This window comes from Leuciscus leuciscus, assembly GCF_965113295.1.
Source record: "Leuciscus leuciscus genome assembly, chromosome: 23".
Classification (NCBI taxonomy): domain Eukaryota; kingdom Metazoa; phylum Chordata; class Actinopteri; order Cypriniformes; family Leuciscidae; genus Leuciscus; species Leuciscus leuciscus.
Genome location: NC_138747.1, coordinates 5,369,103 through 5,389,049, shown reverse-complemented (window position 1 = coordinate 5,389,049; position 19,947 = coordinate 5,369,103). Strand labels below are relative to the sequence as shown.

The 19,947-nt window shown below is 37.3% G+C and overlaps 2 protein-coding genes across 2 annotated transcripts in view; both read left to right on the top strand.

Annotated features, from left to right (window-relative positions):
- Positions 1–5,921, top strand: part of LOC309487602 (uncharacterized protein) — a 37,152-nt gene extending 31,231 nt beyond the window's left edge. The window contains exons 36-42 of the mRNA XM_082155325.1: positions 2,490–2,519; positions 2,604–2,660; positions 2,745–2,858; positions 2,966–3,140; positions 3,237–3,385; positions 4,389–4,473; positions 4,572–5,921. Of these exons, the coding sequence (XP_082011451.1) occupies positions 2,490–2,519; positions 2,604–2,660; positions 2,745–2,858; positions 2,966–3,140; positions 3,237–3,385; positions 4,389–4,473; positions 4,572–4,686 (725 nt within the window). The 3' untranslated portion in view covers positions 4,687–5,921. The remainder of the gene's footprint in view (positions 1–2,489; positions 2,520–2,603; positions 2,661–2,744; positions 2,859–2,965; positions 3,141–3,236; positions 3,386–4,388; positions 4,474–4,571) is intronic.
- Positions 5,922–7,651: 1,730 nt separating this feature from the next.
- itih3b.2 (inter-alpha-trypsin inhibitor heavy chain 3b, tandem duplicate 2) lies at positions 7,652–18,497 on the top strand. Its single transcript, XM_082155784.1, has 22 exons — positions 7,652–7,807; positions 8,656–8,819; positions 8,991–9,095; positions 9,182–9,344; positions 9,423–9,533; positions 9,635–9,763; positions 9,849–9,965; positions 10,244–10,412; positions 10,489–10,599; positions 10,852–11,033; positions 11,125–11,304; positions 11,535–11,662; positions 11,749–11,921; positions 12,550–12,588; positions 13,948–14,103; positions 14,617–14,646; positions 14,725–14,772; positions 14,859–14,972; positions 15,078–15,252; positions 15,349–15,491; positions 17,964–18,048; positions 18,131–18,497. The coding sequence occupies exons 1-22, from the start codon at positions 7,730–7,732 to the stop codon at positions 18,243–18,245; spliced, it is 2,715 nt and encodes a 904-aa protein (XP_082011910.1). The 5' UTR covers positions 7,652–7,729; the 3' UTR covers positions 18,246–18,497.
- Positions 18,498–19,947: the final 1,450 nt, after the last annotated feature.

Genomic DNA, 19,947 nt, shown 5'->3' with positions numbered 1-19,947 from the left:
TGATCGACAGTGTCAAATGCAGCACTGAGGTCGAGTAGTACCAGCACTGATAATTTTCCTGAATCAGTATTTAAGCAAATATCGTTTATTATCTTTATGAGCGCTGTCTCTGTGCTGTGGTGCGGTCGGAAACCAGATTGAAAATTGTCAAAGTATCCATTCGAGCTTAAGAATTTGTTCAGCTGATTGAAGATAACTTTTTCAATGATCTTGCCTATGAAAGGAAGATTTGAGATCGGTCTATAGTTGCTTAATATGGTCTTATCCAGATTGCTCTTTTTCAGGAGGGGCTTGACAACTGCAGTTTTCAGGGAGTTTGGAAAACTCCCAGAGAGAAGTGAGGCATTTACCACTTCTAGAAGATCTGCTTCTAAACTGTTTAGCACACTTTTGAAAAAAGATGTGGGAAGTGTGTCAAGAGCGCATGTTGATGTTTTAAGGTGTTGTACGGTTTCTTCCAAAATTTTGCCATCAATTTCTTTGAAGTCAGACATAGTAACTACTTTCTCAGGTGGTCTGATCTGTCTGACCCCAGCGCAACTCAAGGATGTGCTGATCACCTTTCTGATATTATTGATTTTCTCAGAGAAGAAAGAAGCAAACTCACTGCACTTGCTGTTTGAGAGCATTTCACTAGGAATCTGGCTTGGGGGGTTTGTCAGTCTCTCTACAGTAGCAAAAAGAGTGCGTGTGTTGTTTAAATTGCTGTTTATAATATTTGAGAAGAAAGTCTGTCTAGCTTTGCCTAGTTCCATATTGAAAGCATGCAGGCTGTCTTTGTAGATGTTATAATGGACTACAAGTTTTGTCTTCCGCCACATGCGCTCTGCTTTTCTGCATTGTCTTTTCATATGTTGCACTGCTGTTGAGTTTCTCCAAGGTGCTTTTTGTCTGCCACTCTTCTTCCTGACTTTCACAGGAGCAATATCATCAATTATATTTTTAACTTTTGAGTTAAAAGTTAAAAATCAACAGAGTCAGCAGATATGCTTGGTGTTAAGGATATAGCCTTCATAAATAGTACACTAGTGTTCTCATTTAAGCATCTCTTCTTGACAGACACAGATCTAGCTTCAGTGGCAGGAGAGATCAATATATCAAAGAAAATACAGAAATGATCAGACAGTGCTACATCCTTAATAAAAATCGATGAAATGTTTAGACCCTTACTGATAAGTAAATCTAGAATGTGTCCATGATTGTGTGTGGGTCCATGTACATGCTTAGTCAGATCAAAAGTTTTTAAAACAGTTTTGATTTCTTTTGCCATATTGTTTTCTGCATTATCTATGTGAATGTTAAAATCTCCAGCAATGGCAAAACAGTCAAACTCTGAGGTAATTGTTGATAACAGTTCTGTAAAGTCCTCAGCAAAGGCTGGAGAATATTTTGGAGGCCTGTAAATAATGATAAGTAAAATGCGAGGAGCACCTTTTAAAACAGTATCCAGATATTCGAAAGACGGGTAATTCCCAAATGATATTTGCTTACATTGTTTGCAGTCCTTGTCAGAGCTGTATCTGGGGTAGAGGATGCTACTGCGGTAATATGTGGGGCTCGTGACAATCTGATGTCTCGAGTGCCTTTGGGTCTCGCTCCCTGTTTGTGCCATCGATTTGTAAGTCGATCGGCTTGTTTCTCTACCTGTCGAGGAGCACTAGTTTCATGGGACTCACCGGCTAAATGCTGAGGGTGTCCATGACGAAGCTCTGTTGTGTGTTCCGTCTGGTTTGGTGGTCCCGTAAATAACTTTGTTTCAAGAACTGCAATCCTTTGTAAAAGTCTGTGGCAGTTAGTGCAGCAAGTAGATTCCAGAAGAGGCATTTTCTCTCTTATCCTTGTAGGCAGTTGTGTTTTCCTTTCCCCGGAATGTAAGCTGGTCGGGTAGAAGAATTCTGCGTTTTTGTGGTAATCCAAACTTTGTCGTTTGAGCACTGTGCTGATTTGCTGAAGTTAAAATTAGGTGATAAAAGGAGCTAAAATATAAATATATAGAAGATAAAATATAAAAGCGATAGAGCAAAGTGCGGAGCAGTAAGCAAGAGCGTCCAAACGGTAGCTGAGCTGAGCAGGAACACCTGAGCAGGAATAATACATACAATTTTGTTTTGTTTTCACCAAACCCTATCGGATTCCCCCAGAACACTTGTAATATACAACACGTGTAGCATGGGATCATTCTGTCATACTTTTGCATCTTATTTAGAAAGATTTATTCTAGTTGCTATTCAGTGCCAATATATGGACGAGTGGATTTTTTTTTTTATATATATTATTTATTATTATTTGCTAAATATTTGAGAAAAAATATTCGGTACATTTTAATTACTTTAATAATATTTAATTATTTCAAAATGCTTTGGTACATTGAACTTTTTTAATTATTTATTGAGTGTTTTGGTCAGTATAAGTTACTGATAAACTGACTTAGAATGAAAAGCTGTATTATAAATAGTCTGACTTTTTAATGACTAAACCCCCCTTTTTAGATTGCAGTGACATGATGATCTCCAGTTATGGTACGTATAAATACTCTCTAACTCTGATTCTGCCTTGTGTTAAGTAAGTCTAGTTTGATCAATTTTACCTTCTCTTGGGCTTAGGTCAAATGCCCACAATCCTACAGGAGAGTGCAGAGGCTGTTCTCCCTACTATGTCAAGTACATTCAGTTCTCTAAAACGTACTTATTTATGTAGGACAATTTTCTATAATAATTATGATACAGCATTTGGTTTTCTCTTAGTTCCAAGAGTTGGTAGCAAACGGTTCCTGCTGCCTTCTGCTGGTCAGTCTAAGCCACTTTGTTTTGATGTTCCTGTTCCTCAGAAACTCAGACTGTTACAGGATTCTGCTTCAGGTAACTATTACACATTTACTCTTCATGCACATCCTTTTGAAAGCCATCTTTTTTTTAATTGAATGTTTTGTATGTACTCATATTGTGTGACTTTCTGTGTGTCTTAGAGTTCTCTATGAATGGACAATTCATGACTAGACGACAGGGATTCAGTAAAATTGCCTTTCATTACAAAACAAACCATCACCTGACAATAAGCACAAGCTCTATCAGATACCAAGATGGCCAGAGTCATGTTGAGTTTTTGTGGGGCCAGGAACCTACTCAACACAATACTGAGGGGTATATACTACTCAAACTATAAGTGTTTTACTACATTTCTGTTATAGCTCCTTTCTGTGAAGTCGAATTCATTCATCAGTTTCTCCGTTTCAACAGCGTGTCCCTGATTCTACGGAGCAATGAAATGGACGTTACCATGGGAAACATACGCGTTGTTATTCTTCTTCACAAGAAAAATGGTGAAGTGTTTCTGTGGCCTGCTGTTCGGCAACAGCCAAAAGATGTCGGTTTGACGGGCATTTTAGGTAAGAGTACTTCACTGGTTAAACATTTAATCATGTATTAACACTTTACACAATTGACCCAGCTAACAGGGAACATTCTCAGATTTTCAGCTAATGTTTTTGGCAAGGTTTTCTCAAAGTTATGAACAAACGTTCTTCCAGTAACATTAATGGAATGTTTGTTCAAAGTTATCTGGTCTTTAACGTTCTCAAAACATTACCATGAAAATGTTATTGATATATTTAGTTCAGTCATGAAACTCTAGCGGGTGTAGGCTGATAGTTTACATGTAATCTACAAGCAATTACATCATTTCCACAGAGCACAAGCTGATTGGCCTCTGCTGATCCTGCAGCCAATGAGATTGCTTGCTCAACATTTAAATAGTCTGGTTTGTTGTTTGCCATAAGTTAGTCCTGCACTATGAGAGTTCCTCTGAAACCCTCCACCTCCCCCAGCTCCACCTGTCTACATCTGCTACTGGATTTACGTGTGTATTTATGCAGCTGGAGCATATCTTACTCGTTCACAGCAGCGTGTCTGTGTCCAAATACAGTGCTTGCTCTGCAGCAGCAGCACAGCTGATCTTGTCTGCCAAGACCAAATACATTAACATTACCATATTCAATGACATGCTAAAACTATTCAGAGAGTTGTCATGATTGAAATATTGTTCATAAATAATTTTTTTAAAACATTTTAGATGAACATTCCTCTAGCAATTTTACTACTTGATTCAGAATGTTCAGAGAACATTCAAAAGTAATGTTCACCTAATGTTTGAAGAATGATAAATAAGAATGTTCTCTTAACATTCACATAACCCAAAAAAAAAAAAAAACTTTTTCAGAACATTCAGAAATAATATTTGTACAGTATAACTTAACGGGAATGTTAGAAAAACTATCTTTAGACATTTTTTTTTGGTTTTGTTAGCTGTGTGAGCAATTAAATGGTACATTTGATTTGTAACTTGCTTTATTGAATGGGATAACATCTCAATAACTGTGGATAATATTGAAGGAAAAGCTGAAGCTTCATATGAGGAGGTTCAAGGATCACAAACACCAACTCTAAAGATAATGGACCAGGATGTGAAGGCGAGCTTGTAAGTGATCAAAAGTGATCATACACACAGCTGATATTTTCCTTTATTATATATCTGTTTTAATCTATTTATCTATTTTAATCTGTATCTATCTGTAGGGAGGATGTCACAGACTACACACTTCCTTCAACTCCGGTTATCAGATGTTGGCTTGTCCCGTTCCAGGCTGTGACACAGGGAGACATTTCTGATTTCACTGTCACTCAGCTGTAGAGTTCAATGTGGGCGATTTATAAACTGGGATCTATCTATCTATCTATCTATCTATCTATCTATCTATCTATCTTGGATGCATAGCAACCCTTTGATTGGTGCCTTTTCAAAGTATTGATTGTGATTATTTCTGTAAAGTTTGTATTTTATGAGGTCATGTCTGATAGTAAAATAAAAAATAGCAACAAACTTCTGCAGAATGTAAAGTATTTACAAGTTATATAGATCATATATTTTCTAAAAAGCATGCCTCAATATTGACTTTTGAGGGGTTCAAGAGTCTCTGATGTACATTAGCTGAAGGGAAGTATAAATAATTAATCATAACTCATTATATTTTATTATAAATATTTGGATCAGTTAATAGAATTAACTTGATTGTAGCAGAATACCACAATCAACTAACCTGTTCGTCCAGCGAACGGCCAGTATTTATAATTTTTTTTAATTTTAAAGGTGCAATGCGCAAGTCTCTTTATAGTTTTTGCAGAACTATGCCCCCTCTGGCGACAAGCGAAACTGCAACCAGAGGTGTGCACGCTCATGGACCACACGCACACGCACGCTTGCACGAGCAACTGATTAACTTTTTATGTAGCACTCCTGTAAGGGAGCACGTTTATCAGTAAACAGTCAGACGAGATGCTTCATATCCAGAGTTTTTACTTAGAATGAATTGTGGCAATAAATGAACAATTATTACACTCAACAATGCATGAGCTCTCTTATTTATATAATGTTATACACAAGTGCATGAGCTCGTATGTACTTCCCCTTTAAATCAACGCATCCCAAGTTCACCGTGAATAAATGAGTGCACTTAAAGTAGTGCGCATCCTAAAACAGCGACACTCTCTATATTCACAAGCCCCAATCTCACATAAAACACATGTGACAACACAGATCATACATCGACCTTTAACTAAACAGGGCAATTTATATAAATTCAACCATATACATTTAATCACCCTACCGTTACATACACACATGAACGATTTGCGCGCGAACCGCGTGCTCCCCAGCTGATAACTCTAGCATTTTACATTGGATTCGCCCCGTATCGCACTTCACCCAATAATACAACACAATACCTAGCAAAAATACATTTAGCCAACTAAAAGCCAACTGAGGATCCCGTTTGAGCCCTAGAGCAGACCGGAGATCTCTCCATTTGTTGAAAGCCTTCCCGATGTTGACTCTCGTCTTATTCCGACGCCTGTCTGACTCCAATTTGGCCCTTTTGGTGGCACTAGACAAAAGTTCTCTTTTCTTTGTCTTACGTGGAGTTTGCGTTGGGGTTTGGAATGAACTACAAGCCGGTCTCTTTGAATCCATCTTCTACTTTTGTCGAAAGTTGACTAAAGTTTTGTCGCTCGAGTTGTCTTCGCTGATACGGAGAATGGCGGCGAATACACAAACCTGCCAGACATAGCCAGGTGAGCGTGAACGCTCATGACGTCACGCCCAGTCTCAAATTCCATCCCAAATCCCTCTTATTTATTTTACTGTACAGGATTATAGAGGCAATCGCAGTGATCAGAGAAGGGCTCATTCAGCCCATCAGGCAATTGTTTAAGCATGTATGGGTTAGAAAAACGGGTATTTTTAACATGAAATGTTGCACAATGCACCTTTAAGAAATTGCAATTTCCGGGGTAAGGGAAATAACTTTGTTACTGTACAGCACTCGGAGCATGTAGCCAAAATCTGCATGATTAGGGACTCCAGTAAATGAGCATGAACCACGAACAACTAATTACATGTGACACAAACAAGACTTTATTAACTAGACTAAACACTTAAACTACTCTGCACACACACACACACACACACACACACACACACACACACACACACACACACACACACACACACACACACACACATGCATACAGTTTACCAAGGGAAAGAGTTGAAGCAGAATACAGGAAAGATGTGTTTGAAATTCAGCAATTTTAAAGCCTTGAGCAAACCATCAGTTTCTTAAATCTAACACACCCTAAGAGGGGTAGCTTAGGTATACTTCATGTATCAAATAATGAGACTAAGTTTGATATTCGAATAAATCTGTCCTGATGCAATTTGTTGAGGCTCCAGTTGATCTTTGCTGATGTTGTCTTGAGAGAGAACCAGTTGGAGTCAGAGGATCTTTGGTGAATGGAAAGACAAGGCCACCGCCTGGCACAAACTTAGGGCTCATTGAAGACTTCCAGCTTAGCATCTAGCTTAGCATCATGTTCACATCAGAATATCTCAGAATCGGGGGAACCGGGTGATCTTGTGATCAGTGATCTTGTAGAGTGAAGATGTCACACCCTCAGGATTTGAGTGAGCCAATAAGAAGTTGTTCCTTTAGAAGGAAACTTTACATTCCTTTGTTCTGGCAGGGTATTTGCATATGTAATTTGATTGGATATTTAAGGGAATAACCTTCAAGATTCTTATAATAATGAGTTCTTAGATACCAAGCATGCTGCACATGTGATTTTAGTTAACCATGCAATTCTGAAACATTAATTAACAAATCTGAATTAATACATTGGCCAACTCTATAAAATAATAATAATAATAATAATTAATTATATTTATATAGCGCTTTTCCTGGCACTAAAAGCGCTTGAGGAAAATAATGATAAGGAAAAATGGAACACATGTTGATACATTTCTGAAGTGGTTATAATAAATAGAATATAGAGGTTTAAAGGGTTTATTTGTCATTTCCCATTAGAATTAAGTGAGAGTCAAACCTTTTTTATTTCTGAGAGTCATAAACAGTCTTATCAGTCTTCATGTGTCCTGTAACCAAACACTGTAACCAGTGTTAGTTGCAGTTAACTCTAGCCCATGGTTTACTTGTTGGGTGAGAGATATTATAGATTATTTGTTAAATATAACAAATAATTGTGTCTGGTCTGTCTTAGTCGCTACACTGATTACAAATAGAAGGGGAGGTTTCTTCATCCGGTCAATAATAGCCAATCGCATGATGTGGACAGGAGTTTAAAGGCAGTGTGTGTTTCGAGGTCTGTTTTCTGAGCAGGTCATGATGGATCGAGCAGCTCTCAGACTGATTCTCTTGGGCGTCTTTCTCATCTCAGCCAGTTCACAACCTGTAAAGAAGGTGAGGGTCAACGCTCAGTTTAAGATGAAAATGATGCGAGTTAAAATTCTAAAAAAGAGATTAATTATTTGTATTTGAGATGAAGGTCCAGACAAATTAGATTTACTTCATACATGTTGAAAATACAATGTTCAAAAGTTTGAGGTCAGTAAGTAAAAAAAAGAAAAAAAGAAATACTTTTATTTATTAAATTGATCAAATGTGACATTCTAGAGATTTATAATGTTACAAAAGATTTATATTTCAAATAAAAGCTTTTTTTATTCTTAAAAAAATCCTTTAAAAAATGTATCAGGGCTTCCACAAAAGTAATTTAGCAGCACAACTGTTTTAATGCTAGTTAATAACAAATGTTTCTTAAGCAGAAAATCAGCATATTAGAATGATTTCTGAACGATTATGTGACAATGAAGACTGGAGTAAAGATGTTCAAAATGTATCTTTGCATCACTGGAATAATTTAAATTTTTAAATGTAAATAAAATTCTAATTGAAAAAAATCTTCACAAAATTACTGATTTTAGTGTATTTTAGATCAAATAAATTAAACCTTGGTGAGCATAAAAGACTGCTTTCAAAAATGTAAAAATTCTTACTGACTTTTGAACAGCAGTGTATTATTTTAATTGAGTAAAGAGAACTATCTATTACTCAGTAATTTACACTGAGATGAAGTCATCAAAATGTATTTGTTTTTTAGTCCAAAGGCCTTTTCTCCATGCCATTTTCGAGCAGTAAATATTTGAACAATCCCACACAAAAAGGAGGAGTAAATGTGCACCATCCAAAAACCCTCTGTCATATGAACATGTAATTTAATATGACTGTACGGTTTGATGTCTCAACAGAAACAAAATGTGGATATATACAGCTTCTACATTAACTCCACGGTCACCAGTCGCTACGCCACAACCGTCATCACAAGCCGTGTGGCGAACACAGTGAATGAATCTCAAGAGATCCAGTTTGAGGTCAAGATACCCAAGAATGCCTTCATCAGCAAATTCAGAATGTAGGGAAACATGAGTTGTGTTATAGAGATAAAGTGGTAAAGAAGCCGTTAATAGCATGTTGGTCTCAGGTCATGTCTGCTAATGCAGCTAGATTTATAAATTATTTTATGCAACATGTCTTAAATACACATAGGCCTATTAAGAGGATGTCATTGTCATTTTCTCCATAGGACCATAGAGGGGAAGATATATGATGGAGTTGTGAAGGAAAAGCAGGAAGCTCAGCAACAGTACAGTCGAGCAGTATCTCGAGGAGAAAGTGCTGGACTGATCAAGTACTGGACATTAAAAAATAAATAGATCCATGAAATGTGTTTCTATAGCATGTTTACTAATATGCTGGAATTAATTTGTTTTTCAGATCTGTTGGAAGGACTTTAGAAGACTTTAAAACTTCAGTGACGGTGGCTGCTTTCAGTAAAGTGACTTTTGAGTTGACTTACGAAGAACTGCTAAAGCGTCGCCTTGGCAAATATGAGCTACTCATCAATGCCCAACCAATGCAGCCGGTGGCGGACTTCAAGGTAGGAGAAGAAACAAAGAGGGAAATAGATCATCAATTAAGCTGGATAGAAAGATCATATTTCTTTTACTCACTTTAGATGGATGTTCACATACAAGAGAAACCAGGAATTTCCTTCTTGGAGGTGAAAGGAGATTTGAGCACCGGTGATCTGGCCAATGCCATCAAAACCACCAGAGCAGACAAAGACGTAAGAGCTTAAAATGAGGGGTAAAACACTCAGCTTAAATGTTCTCATTATGATACTACACTTCAAACAAAGTTACCAGATGACCAAACTGATCATTTCAGGCATGGGTGACCTTCTACCCCACTCGAGATCAACAGACCAAGTGTAAAAGCTGTGGAGAAAATGGACTGAATGGTGACCTGCTTATAACATACGATGTCGAGAGACCAAATCATCAAGGAGAAGTCATGGTACATTTTTAAAGAACGCACTTTATGACAGTAAAATAAATTTTAATGTACTACATATTCAGAATTTACTTTTGTTTTCTCTCAGGTATCAAATGGCTATTTTGTCCACTACTTTGCACCCTCTGATGTTCCACGTATTCCCAAAAATGTGGTTTTTATCATTGACCGGAGCGGTTCTATGAGCGGTAGAAAAATACATCAGGTAAATGTTAACGTCAAGTTCAGCCAAATCAATTAAAAGGAAATAACAAGCAATGCATTTTTATGGCAAAACCCTTGAAGGACATTTTTGAAGGATCTTGCAGCATTGTGCATTTATATGTTAAAATAACAGGGATTTCTGGATTGAAATCACTGTGGATTTGCTTACTTTAAATTATGTACACACAAAAAAAACTGCCCATATCTGGTAAATGAGAATTCAGTCGAAAAGGAGAAAGAATAACTTTCAGGTGTTCTGACAGAAGTGTGTTTCTTTAGACTCGTTTGGCACTGCTAAAGATTTTAAGTGATCTTGATGAGGATGACCACTTTGGATTGATCACCTTTGACAGTGAAATTAAAACATGGAAGAATGAACTCCTGAAAGCTACCAAGGAAAACCTGGAGACTGCAAAAGCTTTTGTGAAGGAGATCAGAGATAGAGGAGGTGAGTTCCTAACTCTAAATGGGGAGTTAGAAAGTTGTACCTCAATGTGACACAACTATGTTTGTTCTTCCTTTAGCCACAGACATTAACGCTGCAGTTCTAGCAGGAGTGGACATGATCAATCGACATCCACGAGAAGGAACCGCCTCCATCCTGATCCTGCTGACTGATGGAGATCCCACTTCAGGCACAGATTCACTGACTGCTTTTATCCTTACACTAGTTCACTCAGTGTAATTAGAAGACCTGTTAATAAAAGGTTTTAGATCTAATTAAAATACATGTAGGACCAATTTAGTTATTGTCTTTTTTCAGTAAGAGAAAATAATAAGAAATATGAAATTGCCCATTACATTCATTGCTTTGTGATCACTCAAAGAATGTCATGATTTTCAAGCATGTATTGTTGGTAGTCTGACTTATTTTTCCTCTCTAACAGGTGAAACTAACATAGAGAGGATAATGGCCAATGTGAAAGAGGCAATTGGTCTAAAGTTTCCCCTCTATTGTCTTGGTTTTGGATATGATGTTAACTTTGACTTCCTGACAAAGATGTCACTGGAAAATGGTGGAGTTGCTCGCAGGATTTATGAAGATTCGGACGCTGATCTACAGCTGCAGGTGAACGACAGAGAATCAGCTGTGAATTCATCCTCAGTATCTGTTCTGTGTTTCAATGCATTTAAACCCTTTATTTCGGTTTGTACTGTAGGGCTTCTATGACGAAGTTGCCGTCCCTCTCCTCACTGATATTCAACTTACATACACAGGAGGGACAAACCTTACCAAGACCAGCTTTAGCCTGTACTTCAACGGCTCTGAGATTGTGGTATCGGGACAAATCACAGACAACAGTGTGGAGAGTTTCACCACTGAAGTCATTGCAGTATCAGTAAGATCATCATGGTGCTTTACAATATATCAAATTGGTAGGGATGAGTGAGCTGTTTTTTATCGACAGTCTCAACCGAGATCATTATACTGGATATTTGGATAATTGATGATCAATTGTTTAAGTGTTTGTAATAATGGTCACTTTGTTTTTCGAGGAAGTTATTGATGAAAGTGGTAATGACTGCATTCCTGATGAAAATGTTCACTAGTATTTTTATTTCTGAGCAGAAAGGCAGTAATGTGACGTATCATGAAACTGTAATGGCAAAAGACCCCAGTGATGTCCCACCTGAGAATGAGGATTTCATGCCGAGACTGTGGGCCTACCTTACAGTGAAGCAAATTCTGGAAAGGCAGTAAGTTTATTGAGTGTTATGATATTCTTTTTATTTTTTATTTTTTTTTATTTTTTTTGGACATTGAGGACATCTTTCTGTCTCAGAGTGCTTCTTAAAGGACAGGAGAAAGAGGATGAAAAGAAAGAAGCTCTCAAACTGTCCCTGAAATACCAGTTTGTCACCCCCCTCACCTCTATGGTCGTCACGAAGCCACAGGAAGATGAAGTAGAAGTTGCTGACAAACCCAAAGAGGGAGGAGAGGAACCCAGATATCCAGGTGAGAACTGAGAAGTTTTAGTATCTTACAAACCTTGTAAATGAAGGTGTGCAAACATCTGACCTTTAACAAAAGAGCAAGGTCCATTTTATGCAGCAAAATAAACACAGTGACAGTGACAGCAGCAATATGAAAAGTTATGCGAATGTATTAATCAAGTTTGGATCAACAGCATCATATCCCATATTTAACCAAAACATCCAATGAAATATAAGAAACAACTTTATTTGTGCATCCTATACATATATCTGTTTCTGTATCTGAACCTGAATAGATTCAGCTATTGTTTTTGGTAAATGTATAAGTATGTATAAATATAAGTGGGATTCAAATGTCATGGATCACTTGTGAAATAGTTTTAATTAATTACTGTACAGTTTATTTCATTACAAAATATATTATCAGCATAATAATTTGAGTAAAAACTTGAATTGACATGAACTTCAGTATGTTTCCTTTTGTCCAAAATTTGTGCAGAATCTTAAGTATTCCTTCATTTTCTGTTTTAACATTGCTTTGTTTCAAGATTTAAATAAAAGAAAAAATCACAGATTTTTACAGTTGTGGTCTTGGACTTGCTGCCCACAGTGTACAGTGAATAACACTTTTCTCTTTCTCTTTTAATCAGTAATGAGTTTGCTTCCTTCATCCCGGAAACCATTTGCATGTAGGTATAAAATGGTGAACTAATTAATGTACTCAGACTATTGCAGAGAATTTAAAGTTAGTAAATGAGAGGGAAGTACCGATAGATATATAGGGCCCTATCTTGCACCCAGCGCAATTGACTTTGTACACCGACGCATGTATCATTCCTATTTTGCACCCGCGCACAGCGGACTTTTCCCTCCACAGACGCACGTCGGTTAACTAAGAAATACACTTGCGCTCCCGGGGCGGTTCAGCGCAAAGAGGAGGCGTGTTCCGGCGCAAACGTTCCCTCATGCTATTTTGCAGGTTTAGAAAACAATTGCGCCACTAACCGAAAAAAACTAGTTTAAAGTCAGTGGCGCGTTGCGCATGTTATTCATATGCTATTTTAAGGGTGCATTCTTGGCCATAATCAATGTAGCGTGTGCACAACGCGCATACACTTTGATTCTCTCATCTACACAGAAGCAGCAGTTTTCATTTTTGCAAATCATACATTATTACGATAGATAGATAGATAGATAGATAGATAGATAGATAGATAGATAGATAGATAGATAGATAGATAGATAGATAGATAGATAGATAGATAGATTATTATAAAAGCATACATCTAGCTTATACATTTACCCAAATTATCATACGCCTGTTTAACCGAAGCTAATTTGGGTGAGTTTCTCCTATCCCCAACGTCACTTCTCTGTGTTTTACGGCCCTGACGAGAACGTCGGTCTCCTCGGCTGTGAACCGCTCCTGGCGTGCGCCTGGCAAATCCGCTGTTATAATAGGAATCCGCCATAGAACAAGCGCGCCTGCTCTTAAAGGGAATGTGAGATATCGCTCTGATTGGTTTATTGCACGTTACGCCCAAACCACACCTATGAATAATGAAGCTACTTCAGACCAACCCATTTTAGATTTGCGTCGGGCGCAAGAGTCATTTATCCCGCCGGTATAATAGCAACAGCGCCCAAGACCCGCCCACAAAGCTACTTGCGTTTCGCACTTGATACTTGCGTTTCAGATCGTTAAAATAGGGCCCATAGAGTGAAACAGCTTGTCCAAAAACTTTATAAATGTAAAGCATGTATTAAGTTTTGTACATCAGTTGTCTATTGGATTTTGAGATGCATTACATCTCTTTTCCATCTACTCAAATTTTCTATGAACAAAGTGTTGAAGTCGTGCATACGTCACCAGAGAGAAGTCTGTCGCTTTCAAGGAAGATCCAGTTATGATATTTTGATTAAAAATGATGAGGTCAAAGTAAAAAAAAGACATTACATGTATTAGATAATTCACAATAAGATTTATAACATATATTATACTGAATCTACCTTTAAATGTATATTTTCCCACTTGTTTTATATCCCAGCACCAGGATCTAGTCGGTACCTTCATAGTCGCGGTAAGCCTGGTCTGGCAGGTAGCAGCAATGTGCTCAAACTTCTCAAGAGTCGGCCCGCTCTGCAGAGTCAGCCCGTTCTTATCAGCAGACTTGATCCATCTGTTGCTCTTCCAGGGATCCGTGGTATGCTTCTTTTCTTCAATAAGTTGACAAAGATTCTGATACTTTCTGGGGAATGTGTTTATTATTGGCTACTTTGTTTTTAGAAATTATTACTGCAAATTTGCTTTATTAAAAGCAAAATCAAAAGTAAATCCACATAAAAAAAGTGTAGAGAATAAAATGAAAATGAATGAAATAAAGGCATTATGTACGGTGACCTAATGCCTGATTTTTATTAAATTAAGAATAAGGCATTAGGTGTGATTCAGAAATTAAAATTAAGCCTCTTAATATTAAGCAACATTTGGATGAAAAGATTTTGAGTACATTTTTTTGAGAAATATAAAAAAATTAATGGTTACAATTTATTAATTATTTCTCTATTTAATGATTTTAAAATGCATTGGTATTTGTCTTATTTATTTAATTTATTGATTTCATTGGTCAGTAATATTGATAAACTGACGTAGTGTGAAAAGCTGTATTATAATGTCCCTGACTTTTTATTATAATGTCTCCCTCTTTTTTTTTTAGGGTCAACTGATTATTATGAAGATGATTCTGGTATGTATTAAAATGCAGTAACTTTGATTCTGCCTTGTGTCAAGAAAGTCTAATTTGATCAATTGCACCTTCTCTTAGACTTATCCTTTGCTCAAATGCCCACAATTGTTCTCCCTACTATGTCAGGTACATAAAGATCCCTCAAACATATTTATTAAGTAGGGCAATTTTATATAATAATTATGATACAGCATTTGGTTGTTTTCTCTTAGTTCCAAGAGTTGGTAGCAACCGGTTCCTGCTGCCTTCTGCTGGTCAGTCTAAGCCACTTTGTTTTGACGTTCCTGTTCCTCAGAAACTCAGACTGTTACAGGATTCTGCTTCAGGTAACTATTACACATTTACTCTTCATGCAAATCCTTTTGAAAGTCATCTTTTTTAATCAAATGTTTTGTAGATACACTTACTGTGACTTTCTGACTTTTCGGTAGAGTTCTCTATGAATGGAGAATTTATAACTGGCCAAATCGGATTCATTCAAATTGCCTTTCATTACAAAACAAACCATCACCTGACAATAAGCACAAGCTCTATCAGATACCAAGATGGCCAGAGTCATGTTGAGTTTTTGTGGGGCCAGGAACCTACTCAACACAATACTGAGGGGTATATACTACTCAAACTATATGTGTTTTACTACATTTCTGTTACAGCTCCTTTCTGTGAAGTCGAATTCATTCATCAGTTTCTCCGTTTCAACAGCGTGTCCCTGATTCTACGGAGCAATGAAATGGACGTTACCATGGGAAACATACGCGTTGTTATTCTTCTTCACAAGAAAAATGGTGAAGTGTTTCTGTGGCCTGCTGTTCGGTCAAAAGATGTCGGTTTGATGGGCATTTTAGGTAAGAGTACTTCACTGGTTAAACATTTAAACATGTATTAACACTTTACACAATTGACCCAGCTAACAGGGAACGTTCTCAGAACTTCAGCTAATGTTTTTGGCAAGGTTTTCTCAAAGTTATGAACAAATGTTCTTCCAGTAACATTGATTAATGGAATGTTTGTTCAAAGTTATCTGGTCTTTAATAATCTTCTCAAAACATTAGCATGAAAATGTTATATATACAGGTCCTTCTCAATAAATTAGCATATTGTGATAAAGTTCATTATTTTCCCTAATGTAATGATAAAAATTAAACTTTCATATATTTTAGATTCATTGCACACCAACTGAAATATTTCAGGTCTTTTATTGTTTTAATACTGATGATTTTGGCATCCAGCTCATGAAAACCCAAAATTCCTGTCTCAATAAATTAGCATATTTCATCCGACCAATAAAAGAAAAGTGTTTTTAATACAAAAAAAGTCAACCTTCAAATAATTATGTTCAGTTATGCACTCAGTACTTGGTCGGGAATCCTTTTTGCAGAAATGACTGCTTCAATGCGGCGTGGCATGGAGGCAATCAGCCTGTGGCACTGCTGAGGTGTTATGGAGGCCCAGGATGCTTCGATAGCGGCCTTAAGCTCATCCAGAGTGTTGGGTCTTGCGTCTCTCAACTTTCTCTTCACAATATCCCACAGATCCTCTATGGGGTTCAGGTCAGAAGAGTTGGCAGGCCAATTGAGCACAGTAATACCATGGTCAGTAAACCATTTACCAGTGGTTTTGGCACTGTGAGCAGGTGCCAGGTCATGCTGAAGAATGAAATCTTCATCTCCATAAAGCTTTTCAGCAGATGGAAGCATGGAGTGCTCCAAAATCTCCTGATAGCTAGCTGCATTGACCCTGCCCTTGATAAAACACAGGACCAACACCAGCAGCTGACATGGCACCCCAGACCATCACTGACTGTGGGTACTTGACACTGGACTTCAGGCATTTTGGCATTTCCTTCTCCCCAGTCTTCCTCCAGACTCTGGCACCTTGATTTCCGAATGACATGCAAAATTTGAGCAACCACTGAGCAACAGTCCAGTGCTGCTTCTCTGTAGCCCAGGTCAGGCGCTTCTGCCGCTGTTTCTGGTTCAAAAGTGGCTTGACCTGGGGAATGTGGCACCTGTAGCCCATTTCCTGCACACGCCTGTGCACGGTGGCTCTGGATGTTTCTACTCCAGACTCAGTCCACTGCTTCCGCAGGTCCCCCAAGGTCTGGAATCGGTCCTTCTCCACAATCTTCCTCATGGTCCGGTCACCTCTTCTCGTTGTGCAGCGTTTTTTGCCACACTTTTTCCTTCCCACAGACTTCCCACTGAGGTGCCTTGATACAGCACTCTGGGAACAGCCTATTCGTTCAGAAATTTCTTTCTGTGTCTTACCCTCTTGCTTGAGGGTGTCAATGATGGCCTTCTGGTCAGCAGTCTTACCCATGATTGCGGTTTTGAGTAATGAACCAGGCTGGGAGTTTTTAAAAGCCTCAGGAATCTTTTGCAGGTGTTTAGAGTTAATTAGTGAATTCAGATGATTAGGTTAATAGCTCGTTTAGAGAACCTTTTCATGATATGCTAATTTATTGAGACAGGAATTTTGGGTTTTCATGAGCTGTATGCCAAAATCATCAGTATTAAAACAATAAAAGACCTGAAATATTTCAGTTGGTGTGCAATGAATCTAAAATATATGAAAGTTTAATTTTTATCATTACATTATGGAAAATAATGAACTTTATCACAATATGCTAATTTATTGAGAAGGACCTGTATATATATATATATATAGTTCAGTCATGAAACTCTTGCGGGTGTAGGCTGATAGGTTTACATGCAATCTCCAAGCAATTACATCATTTCCACAGAGCACAAGCTGATTGGACTCTGCTGATCCTGCAGCCAATGAGATTGCTTGCTCAACATTAAAATAGTCTGGTTCATTGTTTGCTGTAAGCTGGTCCTGCAGAGCGCTATCAGAGTTCCTCTGAAACCCCCCAGCTCCACCTGTCTACATCTGCTACTGGATTTATGTGTGTATTTATGCAGCTGGAGCATATCTTACTCGTTCACAGCAGTGTGTCTGTGTATCTATTGGCAATAGCGAGTTCATATACTTGCTCTGCAGCAGCAGTGTACCAGATCTTTTCTGCCAAGACCAAATACATTAACACATTAACATATTCAATAACATGCTAAAATAATTGTGAGAATTGTCATGATTGAAATATCATTCATGGAATGTTTTCTGAAGACATTCCTTTCAATGCTTTTAGTTTTAGCGTTCTGTTCAGAGAACATGTTCAGAGAACATGAAGCAAAAGCATCTTAGAACATATTTTTGTTAGCTGGATGAGCGATTAAATGGTACATTTTGATTTGTAACTTGCTTTATTAAACCAACATGGGATAAAATCTCAATAACTGTGGATAATATTGAAGGAAAAGCTGAAGCTTCATACGAGGAGGTTCAAGGATCACAAACACCAACTCTAAAGATAATGGACCAGGATGTGAAGGCGAGCTTGTAAGTGATCAAAAGTGATCATACACACAGCTGATATTTTCCTTTATTATATATCTGTTTTAATCTATGAATGTATCTGTAGGGAGGATGTCACAGACTACACACTTCCTTCAACTCCGGTTATCAGATGTTGGCTTGTCCCGTTCCAGGCTGTGATGCAGGGAGACATTTCTGATTTCACTGTCACTCAGCTGTAGAGTTCAATGTGGGCGATTTATAAACTGGGACAGAACATGTTTGTAAAACACTTGCTTATGTTTGTATTAAGAATATTTTTCAGTCATTGGCAAGCACAAAATAGCTTTGACACCCACCTCAGCTTTTTCATGAATCAATCAATCAATTAAATAATCAATTAAAATGTATTTAAAATGACCCTTCTTCAAAATCTATGTGATTGTAACCATAATGTGCTGTTGTCTTTCCATTAAACACTGTCTCAAGTCAAACTGCTCCCTTTTGTGATTAAACATTTGATAAAAATTAGGCAATATAGTTACACCAGCATGTATTCTAGACTAAATTACACCCATCCATCCATATTTGCATTGGCAAATTACACTAATTAATATCAATAATATGATGAAATTTTTAGAAGTATTTTGAAATATTGAACTACAATAAATGCAGAAATAGAAAAAATCAGCTTTATGAATAAACAAAATGTTTATTCTGCTCTATTTTTATTTAGAACTTTGAGAAGTCCCAATGAAGAATAACTTGAAATGGACGTTGCATGTGCTAACTTCAACAGGCAAATGAAAGCATGCTTTAACACAGACTGTCCAAAGTTTATGTCATAAACCAAGTCATGGTGATTCATTAGATTAAACTAAGACGATATACTAATAAGGGTATTTATGAGTCAGCAGTTACACAGACAATCTTAAGTTATGTGCGGGACACTTTATCTGTATGCTTTAACCTTTGCCCTTGTGCTTTAAACTTATGTGATCATGTAAACTTGAGTTTATGACTTGCTGTAACACTTGCTTTTAAGGAACTTGAAGGAAATTCAAGATTACACAACTCATGTTTCTCAGTATTAATTAAAGGGCTGGTTAACCGCAACATGAAAATTCTGTCATAATTTACACACCATCATGTTGTTCCAAACCTGTATTTGTTTTTAATCTGCATAACATATAAGAAGATATGGTTACACTTTATTTTAAGGTGTCATTGTTACAGAGTAAGTATATATTTAATAATAATATTATTTACAATATTAATTAACTACATGTACTATACTATCGGGTTAGGATTTGGTTGAGGGTTAGTTTCATGCAATTATGCATAATGTACTGTTATTACTAAATGTACTGTATGGCAAAAACTTTCTTTAAAATAGATTATTTTGTCAAGTCAAGTCAAGTCAAGTTTATTTGTATAGCGCTTTTCACAATACAGATTGCATCAAAGCAGCTTCACAGTATTAAATTAAAATAATACAACAAAGTTTGTTTCAAGAGGAATTTATTGATTGATCAAATTAAATTAAATATCCCCAAAATATCCCCAACTGAGCAAGCCAAAGGCAACAGTGGCAAGGAACCGAAAAAACTCCATCAAGTGACCTAATGGTGTCCTAAAACTCAATCAGGTGCCTTAATGGAGAAAAAAAAACCTTGGGAGAACCCAGGCTCAGTCGGGGGCCAGTTCTCCTCTGGCATTGGATAGAGGCCGGATTGTAGTTTGAACTGTAGGATTATATGAATGCCTGGCTGAAGAGATGCGACTTTAATCTAGTTTTAAACTGGGAGAGCGAGTCTGAGCAACGAACAGTATCAGGAAGACTATTCCAGAGTTTTGGAGCCAAATGTGAAAATGCTCTCCCTCCTTTGGTGGTTCTGGATATCCTAGGTATGACCAAAAGCCTTGAATTTAGTGATCTTAAAG